The 18,686-nt window shown below is 41.6% G+C and overlaps 1 protein-coding gene across 1 annotated transcript in view; it reads right to left on the bottom strand.

Annotated features, from left to right (window-relative positions):
* Positions 1–1,366: 1,366 nt before the first annotated feature.
* STT3A (STT3 oligosaccharyltransferase complex catalytic subunit A) overlaps positions 1,367–18,686 on the bottom strand; it is a 35,502-nt gene continuing 18,182 nt past the window's right edge. The window contains exons 8-18 of the mRNA XM_060787039.2: positions 18,073–18,237; positions 16,968–17,148; positions 15,055–15,210; positions 14,838–14,929; positions 13,199–13,354; positions 11,938–12,126; positions 8,216–8,332; positions 7,918–8,020; positions 5,639–5,827; positions 3,598–3,713; positions 1,367–1,637 (exon numbers count right to left, since the gene is read on the bottom strand). Of these exons, the coding sequence (XP_060643022.1) occupies positions 1,599–1,637; positions 3,598–3,713; positions 5,639–5,827; positions 7,918–8,020; positions 8,216–8,332; positions 11,938–12,126; positions 13,199–13,354; positions 14,838–14,929; positions 15,055–15,210; positions 16,968–17,148; positions 18,073–18,237 (1,503 nt within the window). The 3' untranslated portion in view covers positions 1,367–1,598. The remainder of the gene's footprint in view (positions 1,638–3,597; positions 3,714–5,638; positions 5,828–7,917; positions 8,021–8,215; positions 8,333–11,937; positions 12,127–13,198; positions 13,355–14,837; positions 14,930–15,054; positions 15,211–16,967; positions 17,149–18,072; positions 18,238–18,686) is intronic.

Raw genomic sequence — 18,686 nt, forward strand, 5'->3', positions numbered from 1 at the left:
GTGGCTTCCTCTCACATATTTATACATGGCTATCATATCCCCTCTCAGCCTTCTCTTCTTCAGGCTAAACATGCCCAGCTCCTTAAGCCGCTCCTCATAGGGCTTGTTCTCCAGACCTTTGATCATTTTAGTAGCCCTCCTCTGGACACATTCCAGCTTGTCAATATCTCTTGAATTGTGGTGCCCAGAATTGGACATAATATTCCAGGTGTGGTCTAACCAGAGCAGAATAGAGGGGTAGCATTACTTCCCTAGATCTAGACACTATGCTCCTATTGATGCAGGCCAAAACCCCATTGGCTTTTTTTGCCGTCACATCACATTGTTGGCTCATGTTTAACTTGTTGTCCACGAGGACTCCAAGATCTTTTTCACACGTACTGCTCTCGAGCCAGGCATTGTCCCCCATTTTGTATCTTTGCATTTCGTTTTTCCTGCCAAAGTGGAGTATCTTGCATTTGTCACTGTTGAACTTCATTTTGTTAGTTTTGGCCCATCTCTCTAATCTGTCAAGATCGTTTTGAATCCTGCTCCTGCCCTCTGGAGTATTGGCTCTCCCTCCCAATTTGGTGTCGTCTGCAAACTTGATGATCCTGCCTTCTAACCCTTCATCTAAGTCATTAATAAGTTTGGTTCAAGTGGAGTTCAGAATGCTCTTTGATTGTAGGTGAACTATAAAACCCAGCAACTACAACACCCAAATGATAAAATCAATTCCCCCAACCCCACCAGTATTCAGATTTGGGTATTTTTGCCAAATTTGGTCCAGTGAATGAAAATACATCCTGCGTATCAGATATTCATATGACGATACGTAACAGTTACAAAATTACAGTTATGAAGTAGCAATGGAAATAATTTTATGGTTGGGGGTCACCACAACATGAGGAACAGTATTAAGGGGTTGCGGCATTAGGAATATTGTGAAACAGTGATATAGGGGGATCTGGATTCCTTCGGCATGCTTGATATGGTGAATAAAGAAAGCCAGTAGTTTGAGAATTAGATTATGACCTTGAAGACTAGGATTCAAATTTGCATTTTGGTTACATTTTCAGTGTCGAGACAAAAGCAAAGGCATATCATATCTGAATATATTTTGCCAACAAAATGGCACGATGGATTTATCTTAGGGTCACCATAAGTTATAAATGCCTCAGACACACAATAACAACAAAAAACAAGATCTCGACCCATTTCAATACATAGAATAGGTAGGAAAAGTAAGGCAGATGGAACAAATGTAGTCAGGAAAGTCAGTTGTTTACAGATATCTATTTTTGTTTTAAAGACGTTTGCTCATTGAGGACTGTGACCATTAATTGCAAGTGACAAGTCAGTAGGAAATAAACAACATAAATAAGGATTTTTTTTCCATCTCCTTCTTTAATGATCTTACCATAAAGCTACTGTCTTGGCTTTGGTAGCTGGTTTGTATTTATAAAAATCATTCAATCTAATACAGATTTCAATGCATGAGGACGGGACATTTCTGGACGTTTAGATCCCAGTTCCTTATTGACAACAGTATAAAAAAAATCATCTGCTTCACAGGCAAAGGCTCTATCAGTGCTTATTATGGTACACCTGAAGGCAAATTACGTTCTTGACAATCCACGATTATCCAGGTCCTTCACCTGTTAAGAAAAAAATAACCACATTAGTTTTCTGCATTTCGGTTTCAGCATGGAGAAGGTCCCTAATTAGTTTAAAAAGCAGGATTTCTAGATTATTGTTTTGACAGCAATTACTTCCTCAACATAGCTCAATATAGGCAAATACGAAATATGAGCTAACAGACAGGGATTGGAACTACGTTTCCTATTAATGTGCCTCATTCACCTGCCATAAACAGCCTCTTCCTTTCATTCTTAGGCCCCTTCCACACAGACATATAACCCAGAATATCAAGGCAGAAAATCCAACAATACTGCCATATACTGCAGGGGACTCAGGGCAGATTACAATGTATATTTACATAGCAAACATTCAATGCCATAGACACACAACATATATAGACAGACACACAGAGGCTATTTAACATTCCAGCTTTTTCATGAGGGTATTCTGGCCACCAGGGGAGCTGTTGCTTCATAGTCCATTTGTGAAACTGATGAAGTGCTTCCTCATTCTTTGCATGTGTAATAAGGACTAATGACCGTTCCGCTGTTGGCAGGGGGGAAAACCTCTCTATCCCACCGCTGCCACCAATGTATGGAGGACTAAAGGACCGAGGTGTCCCTTAGCACTCCTGTGTGACAGGACTTTTAGTAAAGATATTAGAGACCGATGATTCTGGTAGATTTTGCCGCCGCCACCTCAATTGTATTGTTTGAGGAAACAAAGGTGTGAATGTATTCTAGGTAATATGCACCTTGGCTTCAGGTTCTTCTTTATGAGCTCCTTTATTTGCTGACTGGACTGTAAAGAGGTTTTTAGGCTGGCTTGGTTTTACTGAATACGACAGACTGAGGCAGACACCAGTTAAAGATAAACTGGGAACAGGTTTATTGAACTTCAAGAATATGTCAACTCATAAAATGAGTGGTACACACGCGTAATTCTGTTACTGAGGCTTTGGCTTATTAGATCTAAGACTTCCACAAAAGGTGTAGCTTTAACTTGAAGTGAGTTCCCTTCCCCACACTATTCAACTCTTAGAAACAGTGTGGTCCTGAGATCAGTCCCCCTGACTGTCTCACAGAGTAACCAGACTTTCTCCAGTCTACTCTTCAGGGTAATAAGCTCCCTTGTACTTTCTATTAATACAAGTTGACAAGTCTTCCTCACTGACCCTCCAAGTACAGTAATACTGAAGCCCTTGTCCCTTTCTTATTCCCTAACTGCTTGGCTCACTCAAAAGCTTTCTTCTCCCTGTCTAAATCCTTCTCTGCTAAAATCCTACTTCTCTCTCTGCTGTTAAAACCCTTCTCTCTCTGTTCTTTCAGAACCCTTCTTCTCTCCTGTCAGAAGTGACAACCTTTTTCACTCACCCCCAACTCCTCCCCTTGGTGCTTAAACCAATCAGGAGTCGGCTGACTCCTCCCCTGCCTACTTGCCTCTCCCAAGATGTCAGCTCTTCTAAGCTTCCCTATCAAGATGGAGACTCAGCCCACTGACTCTTAGGCTTCAGCCTAGCCGGCAAAGGTTAGATCTATTACAGCATGCTTGTTGGAGATTTTTATGGTCTCATAAATTAGTTAAACTAGCCTCCCCACATAAGTGGTACCTAAATTTCCTAATTGACAGATGCAACTGTCTTTCAGATGCAAAGTTCAACAACAAGCTACACAAATTGGTCGGAAGCTCACTCTGACCCAGGCTAGCTTCGGACTCATGACCTTTCGATCAGTAGTGATTTTAATGCAGCTGACTCCCAGCCAGCTGCGCCACAGTCCCATAGGTTTAAAAATGTTTCAGCTCTATATAATTTCCAATAAATTGTGTCACGGCTTATGTAACACATTGCAAATGCCTACTTAAATAACCTGGACTTCATCCTCGAGCAAAGAGGCTGCAAGAAGATATTGGTTGGTAACTGCCTGCACAGAATCCAAATGTTTTTTTTTTCTCTCCCTATCGTAAGTTTTTGCTTACTTTGTATATTCGGACTAGCCAATGTTCTGTAGTATATGCCTCCTCCAATACGTCCAGCTCAAAGTCTTTGTTGCCAATCTCTGCATTTCGCACTCTGTCATAACCTGGAGGGCGCTCTGGAAATAATGGGGGAAGAAAAATGATTAAAAGAAGCTTTTCTAATGCCCTCCTCTCACATCTTTATGTTAACATTATCATCCTAGGAGAGAAAAAATTGTAGGAAGTATCTGTAAACATCAGGTTATTCAAGTTGAGTATCCGATGTCCAAAATACTTGAGATTAGAACTGTTTGGGATCCCCCTCCCCCTTGTTTTGGAATACAAGTATTAGTGCATACATATATAATGGAGTGGGGACCCTGGTGGCGCAGTGGTTTAAACTGCTGAGCTGTTGAGCTTGCTAATCTAAAGACTGACAGTTTGAATCTAGAGAGTGGGGTGAGCTCCTGCTGTTAGCCCCAGCTTCTGCCAACCGAACAGTTCAAAAACATGAAAATGTGAGTAGATCAATAGGTACCAACTCGGTGGGAAGATAACAACACTCCATGAAATCATGGAGGTGTATATGGACAACACCGGCTCTTCAGCTTAGAAATTGAGATGAGCACCACCCCCCAGAGTCAGACACGACTTGACTTAATGTCAGATGATACCTTTACCTACATATTGGAGTATCTTGGAGATGGCATCTAAGTCTAAACGTGAGATTCATTCATGTTTCATACACACAGCTTGATGGTAATCTTCCACATTTGGGATCCAGGACCCCTGTAGATACCAAAACTGTGGAGGCTCAAGTAACATTCTATACAATGGTATTGAAAATTGGTGTCTCTGATAGGAAATGGCAAAATCAAGGCTGGAGGTTTTTTGTTTTTTTGTTTGTTTGGTTTTTTTGTGTATTCAAAACATTGATACAGAATGCATAGAGGGCTGACTTTGCAATATATTAAATAATGTTGCATATGAAACAAAGGGGATGTCCACTGAACCATCAGAAAAGCACTAAACAACATGAGCAACCTGAGAAACTGCAAGTCGCTTCTGGTGTAAGAGAATTGGCTGTCTGCAAGGACATTGCTCAGGGGATGCCCAGATGTTTTACCACCCTGTGGGAGGCTTCTCTCATATGCCCGAATGGGAAGCTGGAGCTGACGCATGGGCCCCCGGATTTGATCCACCAGCCTTTCAATCAGCAGTCTTGCTGCCACAAGGGCGTAACCCACTGCACCGGGGGCTCTAAGGTGTCACTAATCTCAACTGATTGCAGATTTTGGAGTATTTCGGATTTCCAGATTTATTTTTTTTATTTTTTTGGTCGTGTCAGAAGTGACTTGAGATACTGCAAGTCGCTTCTGGTGTGAGAGAATTGGTCGTCTGCAAGGACGTTGCCCACGGGACGCCCGGATTTTTTGATGTTTTTACCATCCTTGTGGGAGGCTTCTCTCATGTCCCCGCATGAGGAGCTGGAGCTGATAGAGGGAGCTCATGCGCGCTCTCTCCAGATTCGAACCTACGACCTGTCGGTCTTCAGTCCTGCCGGCACAGGGGTTTAACCCACTGCGCCACCTGGGGCTCCGGATTTCCAGATAAGGGATGTTCAACCTTTACTCACCTCAACAATGCACAGCAATACAATGTAAGCATAATGTGCAAAGGGAAATAAGGAGTAGCAAAGAAAACGTGATTAAATTTATGACAAGGTTCACCACTGCTATCACAAAATGACCAAAAATTGGGAGAATCAGGGAGTACATGTTTTCTGCTGCCCTAGGAGGACTCAATGGAGCCATGGGTTCAAATAACAAGAAAGGAAATTCCACCTGAACACTAGGAAGAACTTCCTGGCTGTAAGAGCTGTTGAGCAGTGGAACTCTCTGCCTCAGAGTACGGTGGAAGCTCCTTACTTGAAGGCTTTTAAACACAGGCTGGATGGCCATCTGTCTGGGGTACTTTGGTTGTGCTTTTCCTGCATTGCAAAGGTTTGGACTGGATGCTCCCTGGGGTCTCTTCCCACCCTATGATTCTAAAAATCACTCACTGGCTTCTGTGTAGACTTGTCCAAAACGGTAGTAGCACATCTTGTACATAAGGCAGTTGAGCAGCACAGGAGAGCCCTCCCTGTCCACACGGAACTCTCCAGTTGGTGTGTAGTAATCGTGCTCCTTTATGTGCTTTCCCGTATCAGTGCTCCCTCCAATTCGTACCATCCATAAAAATTTGTTGATATCTACAGAAAGGAAAGTAAAGAGAAGAAGCAGTCTTCCTCCAAATCAATCTAACAGAGTAAAGCACAGTGAAAACATTTGCATTCATTGGGTTGCTGTGAGTTTTCTACGTTGTATGGCTATGTTCCAGAAGCATTCTCTCCTGACATTTCACCTACATCTATGGCAAGCATCCTCAGAGGTCATGAGGTCTGTTAGAAACTATTATTATTATTATTATTATTATTATTATTTATTTGTACCCCGCTAGCATCTCCCGAAGGACTCGATGCGGCTTACAAAGGCCAAGGCCTCAATACACAACATAACAATACAACCTAAAGCAAATTAAAACAATTAAAACAATTAAAGCAACAACAAAACAACAAGCAATAAACAATACACCAAAACACAATAAAACTGGCCGGGCCAGAGTGAAGGGTACAGAATTAAAAGTGCTGATGTGACAGGTGATACATAAGGATTATAGGGTAGGTGCAATGTGCAGTGTGTAGCAATCTTAGTTCTAATAAAGTGCTTCTGGGACTTGGTATTGGAGATTTCCTATTCTGGGAAGGCACATCAGAACAGCCAGGTTTTCAAGTTCTTTCTGAAGACAGCCAATGTAAGGGCCTGTCTAAGATCTTTAGGGAGGGTGTTCCAGAGTCGGGGGGCCACCACAGAAAAGGTCCTGTCTCATGTCCCCACCAAACGTGCCTGCGATGCAGGTGGAATCACGAGCAGGGCCTCTCCGGATGAACGAAGTGAACGCGTGGGTTCGTAGATGGAGATTCGGTCACGCAGGTAGGATGGTCCCAAACCGTTCAGGGCTTTGTAGGTAAGCACCTGCACCTTGAATTGGGCTAGGAAAATAAATGGCAGCCAGTGGAGCTCCTTGAACAGGAGGGTTGACCTCTCTCTGTAAGGAGCTCCAGTTAACAGGAGCCAATGTACCTGAGGGACCACCTCACCCCCTACCAAATCCAGAGATCCCTCCGTTCTGAGGACCAAGATCGATTGGAAATTCCCAGTGCCAAGACCTCGCGTCTAACAGCAACCAGACACAGAGCCTTCACAGCAGTGGCACCATCACTCTGGAATACTCTGCCACCTGAAGACTGTGCCTTGCGGGACTTACCAGCTTTCCGCAGGGCATGTAAGACATACCTGTTTCAACAGACTTTTAATGTTTGATACTGCTGTTTTTAAATTGTTTTAAATTGCTTTTAATTTTTTTTAGATTTTAGCCGCTCCGAGCCCCAGGGGAGTGGCGGCATATAAGTTTAAATAATAAATAAATAAATAAATAATCTCATGCCACAAGCAAAGAAAAATAGCAAATGTCAATAAAGATTGTTTTTTTTCTAGTCAGCATCAACATCAACATGTGATGTGGCGGCAAAAAAAGCCAATGGGATTTTGGCCTGCATCAATAGCAGCATAGTGTCTAGATCTGGGGAAGCAATGCTACCCCTCTATTCTGCTTTGGTTAGACCACATCTGGAATATTGTGTCCAATTCTGGGCACCACAATTCAAGAGAGATATTGACAAGCTGGAATGTGTCCAGAGGAGGGCGACTAAAATGATCAAGGGTCTGGAGAACAAGCCCTATGAGGAGCGGCTTAGGGAACTGGGCATGTTTAGCCTGAAGAAGAGAAGGCTGAGAGGAGATATGATAGCCATGTATAAATATGTGAGAGGAAGCCACAGGGAGGAGGGAGCAAGCTTGTTTTCTGCTCCCTTGGAGACTAGGACGCGGAACAATGGCTTCAAACTACAAGAGAGGAGATTCCATCTGAACATGAGGAAGAACTTCCTGACTGTGAGAGCCGTTCAGCAGTGGAACTCTCTGCCCCGGAGTGTGGTGGAGGCTCCTTCTTTGGAAGCTTTTAAGCAGAGGCTGGATGGCCATTTGTCAGGGGTGATTTGAATGCAATATTCCTGCTTCTTGGCAGGGGGTTGGACTGGATGGCCCATGAGGTCTCTTCCAACTCTTTGATTCTATGATTCTATGATTCTATCATTTAGGCAGATAAAGCTTAAGGGCCCTTGAACACAGTATGCCTAATTATTTCATAAGCTTAAATAACACAATATAAGCTTGAGTTTACCATCTGAAGAATATCCAGTGAGGCCTCCAAATATTACCAGCACATAACTGACATCCAGCTCCCTCATAATCTCATACGCTCGCTCTTCTGTGGATGCCATGGCCTGAAAATGAAATAACTTCAGTTCTCTGTATATTCATCACATGCTTTAAATTTATTATCAATACATAATTTAAGAACCAAAGCCATTTAGTCAACTTAATAAGGAATAAGACGTGAATTTCTAATTATGCGAGAAATTGCAACACGATTTCATAGCTTACTGCAAATGCGACAAAGAAAACAGGCAATTTCCTACCTGGCCGACTCGGGAAATGTGGGTGTTGTTCCAAGTGTTGTTATCCACAAGAATCGTTCGGTTTGCCATAGCTGTTATCTGATACCCATAATCCCACCAGGACATAACCTTTGCATCCTGAACCAAACACAAGAATACAATTAACATGTTTTCTCAGAATTAACATGCATAAAAGGCAATAAATATTTTTGAACTAAATTGTGCTGGTAGAAGGAAAATCTGAATATTAAGGATTTTTTTTCCTAATCAAGTATCCTAAATCTGTATGTTAAGTGGCAGTGCAAACCTAGGAATTGGATGGGGATTTTACCAAGTATAATGAAAATGTAACATGCTGAAAATTATTTTATAACTAAGGAAGTTTTAACTAGGAAAAGCCAGCAAAATGGAGGAACAGCATATTAGTTAGAGAACCATTATGGAAGAGATATTTATTTATTTCCTTTATTTGTATACCGCTCTTCTCAGCCAAATAGGCGACTCAGAGCGGTTAACAACAAGTAGCGGCAAAAATTCAATGCAAACATCGTACAGCCATTTAAAAGACAATTAACACAATAATACAATAAGCAATTAACATCAATAACCATCAGTAAACATCAATAAACAACTCACTGGCATCTCATAACTAAAATCATAATCCAAGCTCGTCATCCGTTGTACCGATTTCCTATAATTCATTGTAATTCATTGCACTGCCTATTCAAACACCTGTTCGAATAACCAGGTTTTCACTTTCTTCTGAAATGCCATTAAGGAGGGAGCTGATCTGATGTCTGTGGGTAGGGCGTTCCACAGCCGAGGGGCCACTACCGAGAAGGCCCTGTCCCTCGTCCCCGCCAACCGTGCCTGAGTTGCAGGCGGGATCGAGAGCAGGGCCTCCCCAGAAGATCTTAAAGCCCTTGTGGGTTCATAGGCGGAGATGCGTTCAGATAGGTACCTTGGGCCAGAACCGTTTAAGGCTTTATAGGCCAACGCCAGCACTTTGAATTGTGCCCGGTAGCAAATTGGCAGCCAGTGGAGCTGGTACAACAGAGGAGTTGTGTGCTCCCTGAGTGCCGCTCCTGTTAGTATCATGGCTGCCGAGCGTTGGACTAGTTAAGCTTCCGAGCAGTCTTCAAAGGCAGCCCCACGTAGAGAGCGTTGCAGTAGTCTAAGCGGATGTAACCAGAGATACCAACATCAATTGTTTGGTATGCTAAGAGTTAGCATACATTCATACAGCAGGCAGAAACAGGAATATTAGCCAGCATTCTCAAAAGGCACCAGTCCTTTCATATCATGGTATTATAAATTCAAAATAATTAGGACATAGTGGATGTATAGTCAGTCACATGCTTTAAAGCAGTGTTTCTCAACCTGGGGGTCGGGACCCATAGGGGCTCATGAGGGGGTGTTAGAAGGGTCACCAAAGACCATCACAATACACGTATTTTTGATGGCACTGGCCTATCCACAGTATGGAAAGTTTGACCCAATTCTATCATTGGTGGGAAACAGATTACAATTTGAGTGTAGGTGTACTATAAATACCACCAACTACCACTCCCAAGGGCCCCCCCGGTGGCGCAGTGGGTTAAAGCACTGAGCTGCTGAGCTTGTTGACCAAAAGGTCGCAGGTTCGATTCCAGGGAGCGGCGTGAGCTTCCGCTCTCAGCCCTAGCTTCTGCCAACCTAGCAGTTCGAAAACATGCAAATGTGAGTAGATCAATAGGTACCGCTCTGGCGGGAAGGTAACGGCGCTCCATGCGGTCATACCGGCCACATGACCTTGGAGGTGTCTATGGACAACGCCGGCTCTTCGGCTTAGAAATGGAGATGAGCAGCACACCCCAGAGTCAGACATGACTGGACTTAATGTCAGCGGACAACCTTTACCTTACCACTCCCAAATGTCAAGTCCTATGTTCCCCAAACTCCACCAGTGTTCACATTTGGGCATATTGAGTATTCATGCCAAATTTGGTCCAGATCCATCATTGTTTGAGTCCACAGTGCTTTCTGGATGTAGGCGAACTACAACTCCAGAACGCAAGATCAATGCCCACTAAACCCTTCCAGTATTTTCTGTTGGTCATGGGAGTTCTGTGTGCCAAGTTCGATTCCATTGTTGGTAGAGTTCAGAATGCTCTCTGATTGTAGGTGATCTATAAATCCCAGCAACTACAACTTCCAAATGACAAAATCAATCCCCCATCCCCATAGTTTGGGGGTGGGGGGGTTAAAAGTTTAAACCTTCCCTGAAATGTGCCAGGTTAAAAAAGAAACCTGGTTTACTTGGTCATGTATCATATAACATTTATAATAATTTTTAAATAACATTTATAATATTTTTAAAGAACTCATAATTTGGTTAACCAATTAAAATTCTTGAGTAAACCAGGTTTGCGGGGGGGGGGGGGGTAGAACCCTTAAACCCCCATCTCTGGCTACGGCCCTGCCCACCACCACCCCACCAGTATTGAAATTTGGGCGTATTGGGTATTTGTATCAAATGTCCAATGAATGAAAATACATCCTGCATATCAGATATTTACATAGCAAAATTACATTTATGAAGTAGCAATGAAAATAATGTTATGGTTGGAGGTCACCACAACATGAAGAACTGTATTAAGGGGTCGCAGCATTAGGAAGGTTGAGAACCATTGTTTTAAAGGAAGCCAATATATGGAGATGCCCTAAATATAAAAAACTACACATTGTGCTCCTGCCTTCTGAAGCTCTACTAGTGACAATGAAAAAAAGAGCTCTTTGGGTTCCAGCAGAACATTTCTGAGATTTCCCCTTTTCATTCTCCTTTGGTTATTTTATTCCTGGTATTTGCCATAGCTTCTCTATCTGCTAACAGATTTATTTATTTATTTATCTAACTATCGCTGACTTTTGTCAAGATGACAATGCAATTTTGTTGTTCATCACAAAAGAATTGACTGAGAAGAAATATAAATAATGACCTGGGTTTTGTATTAGACATTGCACTCTATCACTTTGTACTGAGTGTAACCAACTCTGCAGAATCATAGAATCAAAGAGTTGGAAGAGACCTCATGGGCCATCCAGTCCAAGCCCCTGCCAAGAAGCAGGAATATTGCATTCAAATCACCCCTGACAGATGGCCATCCAGCCTCTGTTTAAAAGCTTCCAAAGAAGGAGCCTCCACCACACTCCGGGGCAGAGAGTCCCACTGCTGAATGGCTCTCACAGTCAGGAAGTTCTTCCTCGTGTTCAGATGGAATCTCCTCTCTTGTAGTTTGAAGCCATTGTTCCGCGTCCTAGTCTCCAAGGACGCAGAAAACAAGCTTGCTCCCTCTTCCCTGTGGCTTCCTCTCACATATTTATACATGGCTATCATATCTCCTCTCAGCCTTCTCTTCTTCAGGCTAAACATGCCCAGCTCCTTAAGCCGCTCCTCATAGGGCTTGTTCTCCAGACCCTTGATCATTTTACTCTGGACACATTCCAGTTTGTCAATATCTCTCTTGAATTGTGGTGCCCAGAATTGGGCACAATATTCCAGGTGTGGTCTAACCAAAGCGGAATAGAGGGGTAGCATTACTTCCCTAGATCTAGACACTATGCTCCTATTGATGCAGGCCAAAATCCCATTGGCTTTTTTTGCCGCCACATCACATTGTTGGCTCATGTTTAACTTGTTGTCCACGAGGACTCCAAGATCTTTTTCACACGTACTGCTCTCGAGCCAGGCGTCACCCATTTACCTCTGGCGTATTATGACGGAGCCAGTAGTAAGCTTCTCTGAAGTCGTCGAATATGATTCTACTGCCATCCCCACCGCGAGCAGAGAGCACTATGGAAGGGGAAGAGTACGCTTCACTTGTCACCCAAGTTGAATGGAAAGTGTAAGTGATCAAGAAGAACGCCATGACGAGGATCATGCCACTAGCAACCTATGAAAGCAACAACAATAATAATCAAAGCGAGCTAATGGAGAATGTTATAGATTGTAACACATTCGATCACAAGATGGTGATTGAAAACAACGCTAGGAGCTAAAATGCAGCCATTTCCAAGGTCCTAAAGTGGTTCAGGGATTTTCTCAATTTAATTCCCACATTAAATTTAATTCCCACATTCCTGGCACAGTCATTCGGAAGTGGTACCAGAAGTCCAAAAAAAGTACTGTAAATGAAATTTAAGAAGCTTGAACCTGTTTCATATCTAAAAACACAGCAAAAGATCTTGTGTTAAAATTTTCCATTTGTGACCCAGGTATACAGATATATAAAATAAAAAGCAAACATTTATTGATAATAAATCAGTATTTGCAAGTTGTGCTAAACAGGACGATATTACTTTTTATGGAGTACAGTTGAAGCAGAGTCCACTGTAAACATTGAATGTTGTTGCTGACAGATTTCCATCAACGTGTAGCATTCAGAAACCGTTTCCTGTTGCCAAATTATTCGTGATCCCAACATCAAGTTACGGGGATCCCCACAGTTCCAGGAGCACTCTGCATCTACACTTCCACATGTCCCATAAACACAAACAAATGTTTATTTATTTATTTACTGTATTTGTATACCACCTTTCTCAGCCTGTAGGCGACTCAAGGAGGTTAACAGGGCAAAATTCAATGTTTACAATGTCATAAATACAATTAAAAACATAAATTATAATAAAAACTAAACAAACCCATAAAATATAAATCCATAGTGTCTCCTTGTTAAAAACGTTGTGCAGACTCATTGTCTAGCCATTCCATTTTCCAGTGTCAGTTACTCTGCATTTCCAAACGCTTGTTCAAAAAGCCACGTCTTGACTTTTTTCCGGAATGTTAAAAGGCAGGTGGCCGATCTAATATCTATAGGGAGGGCGTTCCACAGCCGAGGGGCCACGACAAAGAAGGCTCTGTCTCTCGTCTCCGTCAAACATACGAAGGCGGTAACGAGAGCAGGGCCTCCCCAGATGATGTTAAGGTCCTGGATAGTTCACAACTGATCTTACACAGACACTCACTTCATTTTTGATTGGGTAAGTAGAATCCTGTTGCTTTTTCGACTTCTTGTCCGATCGGCTGATATCTAAATTTTTCATATATGTGGATAACACTTGAGACACGCCAATTCCAGACAGAATACACATAACGGGAGCCAATACCAGCATGAGACGAACCTACAAGACAAAGGTGTGCTGAGAATCTGGTCAAATAACAACTGGAGCCCAAAAATCAGTTCATGGAGACACAAGGAGCCACAAAGTGCCATTTCCATGTTAGTTAGCATTAAATACTATCGGCCCCTTCCACTCCCTGTGTCTGCATTACTCTTTTATAGTGATTTTGGAGGATTGGGTGGAGGCTTTTCTCTGTTTCTGGGCTCTTTCTGAACATATGGTCTAAAGAGGTAAGGCTAGCAGCCACTAGGTTCTATATAATTTTGTTCCTGGATTAAAAATGTCATTTCCTAACTGGTTCTATCATAAAAGCATGGGAAAAGGTTTATTAAACTTAGTTTTTCAGGACATCTTGCAGCATGCTTTGCTATAGTTTTTCAATGAATATTTCACAGAATCTCAACCAATACAACACAGTTTGTGACAGCCACAAAAACTGACATTTTTGGAGGATAAGTACTTTCCCCCCACCTACATATTTGTATTCCCACCTCACCCAGAGTGTTATTATTATTTTATCATGTTATCTTGTCTATTTGGCCTGCCCACTCTGTTCAATTTTATTTTGTGTGAATTTGTTTTATTATTTTATTTTGCTATTGTGATGATCTTCTGACGTAATTTTTGTTTTCTGTATTCTGTATTTCATTGTGTTGTATTGCATTTTTGGGCTTGGCCTCATGTTAGCCGCCCCGAGTCCCCACGGTGGCAGAGTATAAATAAAGTTTATTATTATCATTACTTTAACTCTTTCAAACCAGGAATATATTAGGTTCTTGTGGGTTTTTTCGGGCTGTAGGGCCATGTTCTAGAGGCATTTCTCCTGACGTTTCGCCTGCATCTATGGCAAGCATCCTCAGAGGTAGTGAGGTCTGTTGGAATTAGGACAATGGGTTTATATATCTGTGGAATGGCTGGGGTGGGGCAAAGAGCTCTTCTCTGCTGGAGCTAGGTGTGAATGTTTCTACTGACCACCTTCATTAGCATTTGAAGGCCTGGCTGAGCCTGGGAAAATCTTTTGTTGAGAGGTGTTAAGATGTGCCTGGTTGTTTCCTCTCTGTTGTTTTGCTGTTGTAATTTTAGAGTTTTTTAATACTGGTAGCCAGATTTTGTTCATTTTCATGGTCTCTTCCTTTCTGTTGATATTGTCCACATGCTTGTGGATTTCAATGGCTTCTCTGTGTAGTCTGACATGGTGGTTGTTGGTGTGGTCCAGCATTTCTGTGTTCTCAAATAATATGCTGTGTCCAGGCTGGTTCATCAGGTGCTCTGCTATGGCTGACTTCTCTGGTTGGAGTAGTCTGCAGTGCCTTTCATGTTCCTTGATTCCTGTGAAATCACAGGAATATACTCCCCCCCCCTCCCCAAATTGCTCTTTATAACAGTCTTGCCAATATAGTGAAGCAAATGCTAGAAAACCAAATCGATCATAGAAATACCATAAATAAATAAATCTCATACAAGACCTAATTTAATTACTCACCATCACAGCAGAAAAGTACATGCTGGTCACACCATACATGATTATAAAAATTCGGGCATCAGAGAGGTTACTAAAACAGTAATACAGACCAACTGTAGAAGAAGGAGAGATGAGTTAGCAACCAGGCAAAAATCCTCCTTTTAAGATGGTAAGTAAAGTTTTTGCTTCTTTAAAGGAGAACTCAGCTATGCTATTATACACAGTCTGACATACAAACCTGGGAACATGAAAACAAGAAGCTGAAGATCAAAATAATAAGATGACCATGTCGTAGGTTGATGCTCAGAAACGGAAGCAATGATAGGTATATTATTCTTTGCATAGGAAGGATCAAGGAGTGAGTAGAAGCGGCCAGTCCATGGGGAGATTTTCCCTGTTGGCAAAATAAAACGATCTAAAATCACACAGGCATATTACAAGCAGAACTGAAATATTTAGGGGTTGTCGCACCACATTTTCATTATGTCCCATTTAAAGCAATCTTATAATACACTATAACGTTTCCAAAATTAAGATTTAAAAGTTAAATTTACATATAAATAAGCATTTTTCCATCCTGTCAGGCATATGCCCAGTCTGTTTTAGCCATAACATTTAAATCACATTCTATGTTTATTGTGTTTTAACTTTTGTCTCGTATCTTAATACAGTATGTATATGTTAATATATAATAATAATAATAATAATAATAATAATAATACTTTATTTGTACCCCGCTACCATCTCCCCAAGGGAATCGGTGCAGCTTACATGAGGCCGAGCCCACAATACAACAATAAAAACAATAGCAACAATAATACAAACAATAAATAAAACTCATTAACAGAAAATAGCAATAAACATTAACAATAACACAACGACGTTTAAAAACCTATGGCAGGGCCAAATGTACTAATTAAAATTTTTAAAAATAATGCTGGGTGTGACCAGGCGACATATAACCAGGATAGAAATTTTGGAGAGGGATAGAGTGTGCAGACTAATAGATCACTAGATCACTAATAAAGTGCGTTTAAGGACATATTGCTGGGAGTTTCCTTACTCTGGGAAGGCACACTGGAACAACCACATTTTCAGGCTCCTCCTAAAGACTGCCAGTGTTGGGGCATGTCTGATGCCCCTGGGGAGTGAGTTCCAGAGTCGAGGGGCCATCACCGAGAAGGCCCTGTCCCTCGTCCCCACCAATCGCGCTTGCAATGGAGGCGGGAGCGCGAGCTGGGCCTCTCCAGATGATCGAAGAGATCGCATGGGTTTGTACACAGTGATGCGGTCACGCAGGTAGGCGGGTCCCAAAATATTTAGGGCTTTGTAGGTAAGCACCTGCACCTTGAATTGGGACCGGAAAATGAACGGCAGCCAATGGAGCTCCTTAAACAGGAGGGTTGACCGCTCCCTGTAAGGAGCATCAGTTAACAACCTGGCTGCCGCTCGCTGACCAACTGAAATTTCCGGGCTGTTTTCAAAAGTAGCCCCACATAGAGTGCATTACAGTAGTCCAATCTGGAGGTGACTAAGGCATGGACCACCCTGGCCAGATCCACCTATATGGTTTTATGGTTGCATTTTGCTGCTTGCATTGGGCCCCTGGTTGCACAGCGGGTTAAACCGCTGATTTGCAGAACTTGCTGACCAAAAGGTCGGCAGTTCATATCCAGGGAGCAGGGTGAGCCCCCGCTGTTAGCCCAGCTTCTGCCAACCTTGTAGTTCAAAAACATGCAAACTTGAGCAGATCAATAGGTACCACTTCTGCAGGATAGTAACGGTGTTCCATGCAGTCATGCTGGCCATATGACCTTGGAGGTGTCTACGGACAATGTCAGCTCTTCGGTCTAAAAATGGAGGTGACCACCACCCCACAGAGTAGGACACAACTAGACTTAATGTCAGGGGAAACCTTTAACTTTAACTTTTTAATATGTGATTTTATAGATGTATATAACTATGTTGCATTCTGCCTTGAGTATAAAAGGAGAGGCAGGTAATAAATAAAGTATATTGTCATTATTATTGTTACTTAAGCAAAGCATCCCCCTTGGTGGAAAGGACCTGACTGAGTATTTGCCATTTACAAAACAGTAATAAGAAATCTGCCTTTCCAAGAAAATATTACTGGCATCAGCATCACCGCACCTGTCAGCATCAGCACAGCTCCGATGGATAGAAGGACAAATCCCACTAGTGAAATCACACTCCTGAAGAGAATCTCGAACTGCTGAGGGTTCAGTTTGCTGCGCAGATAATCCACAAAGGCATGGATCTGACACAGGCCAAATACACCCAAGGCAGCCATGTGTTCAGATGACAAGACAGGCTGCAGAAAATAATACATAAGCATAGTTAGATTGCCTGACAATCAAATAGTGTATATACTCGAGTATAAGCCAACCCAAATATAAGCCGAGGTACCTAATTTTACCACAAAAAAAACCAAACTGGGAAACGCGGCAGCTACTGGTAAATTTCAAAATAAAAATACTGTAGATAACAATAAAATTACATTAATTGAGGCATCAGTAGGTTACATGTTTTTGAATATTTTCATAAAACTGTAATTTAAGATCAGACTATTCAACTCTGATTAAATCATTATTCTAACCTTCTTCAATGTAAATGTGCTCACGTATCCTTCAAATAATAGAGTAAAATAATAAATGTAACAACAATAATAATAGATTAAAAAAATGGAAATGTAATACTAACAGTAATAATAGAGTAAAATGATAAATGTAATAATAATAGACTAAAATAATAAAAGTAGGTTGAAGTGGATCCATATGAGGTTGATACTTTGGCACTTTAGTCATGATTTGAAGGCAGCTAGCTTTAACTACAGACGTTCTGTGTTTTAAACGATTTCATTTGATGTATAAATAGTGGTTGTCTGAGTCCCTTTTGGGAGATGGTGGCAAAATATAAACAAAGTTTATTATTATTTTTAACAATAATAGGTTCCATTTTTCATTTAGTTTTAGTTGTTAAGTTGCAATTTGCTTTTAAATGTTGGGTTGTCAATTTTCGTTATTATGGGTGTATTATTATTATGTTCAGGGATTGAATGTTTCCCTTTTATGTTTGGAGTCCGACCTGAGTACCTCCAGAAAGATAGGGCGGAATATAAATATATTATTATTATTATTATTATTATTATTATTATTATTATTATTATATGAATGCACACTATTAAAAATAACTGATTTTCCCCTCCCGGTCTCTGCAAGAACTGCCGATTTCTCACCTGGAAGCCAACAAAAGAGATCTGCATCGACAAGATGGTTCCTAAGCAGTACACCGTGCAATAAGCAACATATATCCGGTGGGAAAACCGTCCAGTCAACATCAGAACCAAGACATGAAGGGGAATGAGGTTAATCAAAAACACGTAGCCTCCCCATGAAGAAACCTGAAAGGTGATAAATGAGAGACAAGATGTACATTTCCAAACACAACAAAGATTCATGTGTCTTGCATGGGAATGTTGGCAGTAATCAACACAAACAGCTTAACAGCTTACTGGTCCCATGAAACAAAGTAGTGCTGTTTCTGAGAAGTCCAGAAGAGCCTTTTTCTTATCACATTAAAGTAGCACTGTATCGTATTTATTTATATTTTACTTTTATCATTTGACTGAGATGCAAAGTGGCACTATTTATTTATTTATTATTTAAACTTATATGCCGCCACTCCCCTGAAGCTCAGAGCGGCTTACAAGAACAGGCTAAAATGGAACACAATTTAAAAACAATTTAAAACAATTTCAAAACAGCAATATCAAAGATCAAAGGCCTGTCGAAACAGGTATGTCTTACATGCCCTGTGGAAAGCTGATAAGTCCCGCAAGGCACGGACTTC

The sequence above is a fragment of the Anolis sagrei genome, chromosome 7 (genome assembly GCF_037176765.1).
Source record: "Anolis sagrei isolate rAnoSag1 chromosome 7, rAnoSag1.mat, whole genome shotgun sequence".
NCBI classification, from domain to species: domain Eukaryota; kingdom Metazoa; phylum Chordata; class Lepidosauria; order Squamata; family Dactyloidae; genus Anolis; species Anolis sagrei.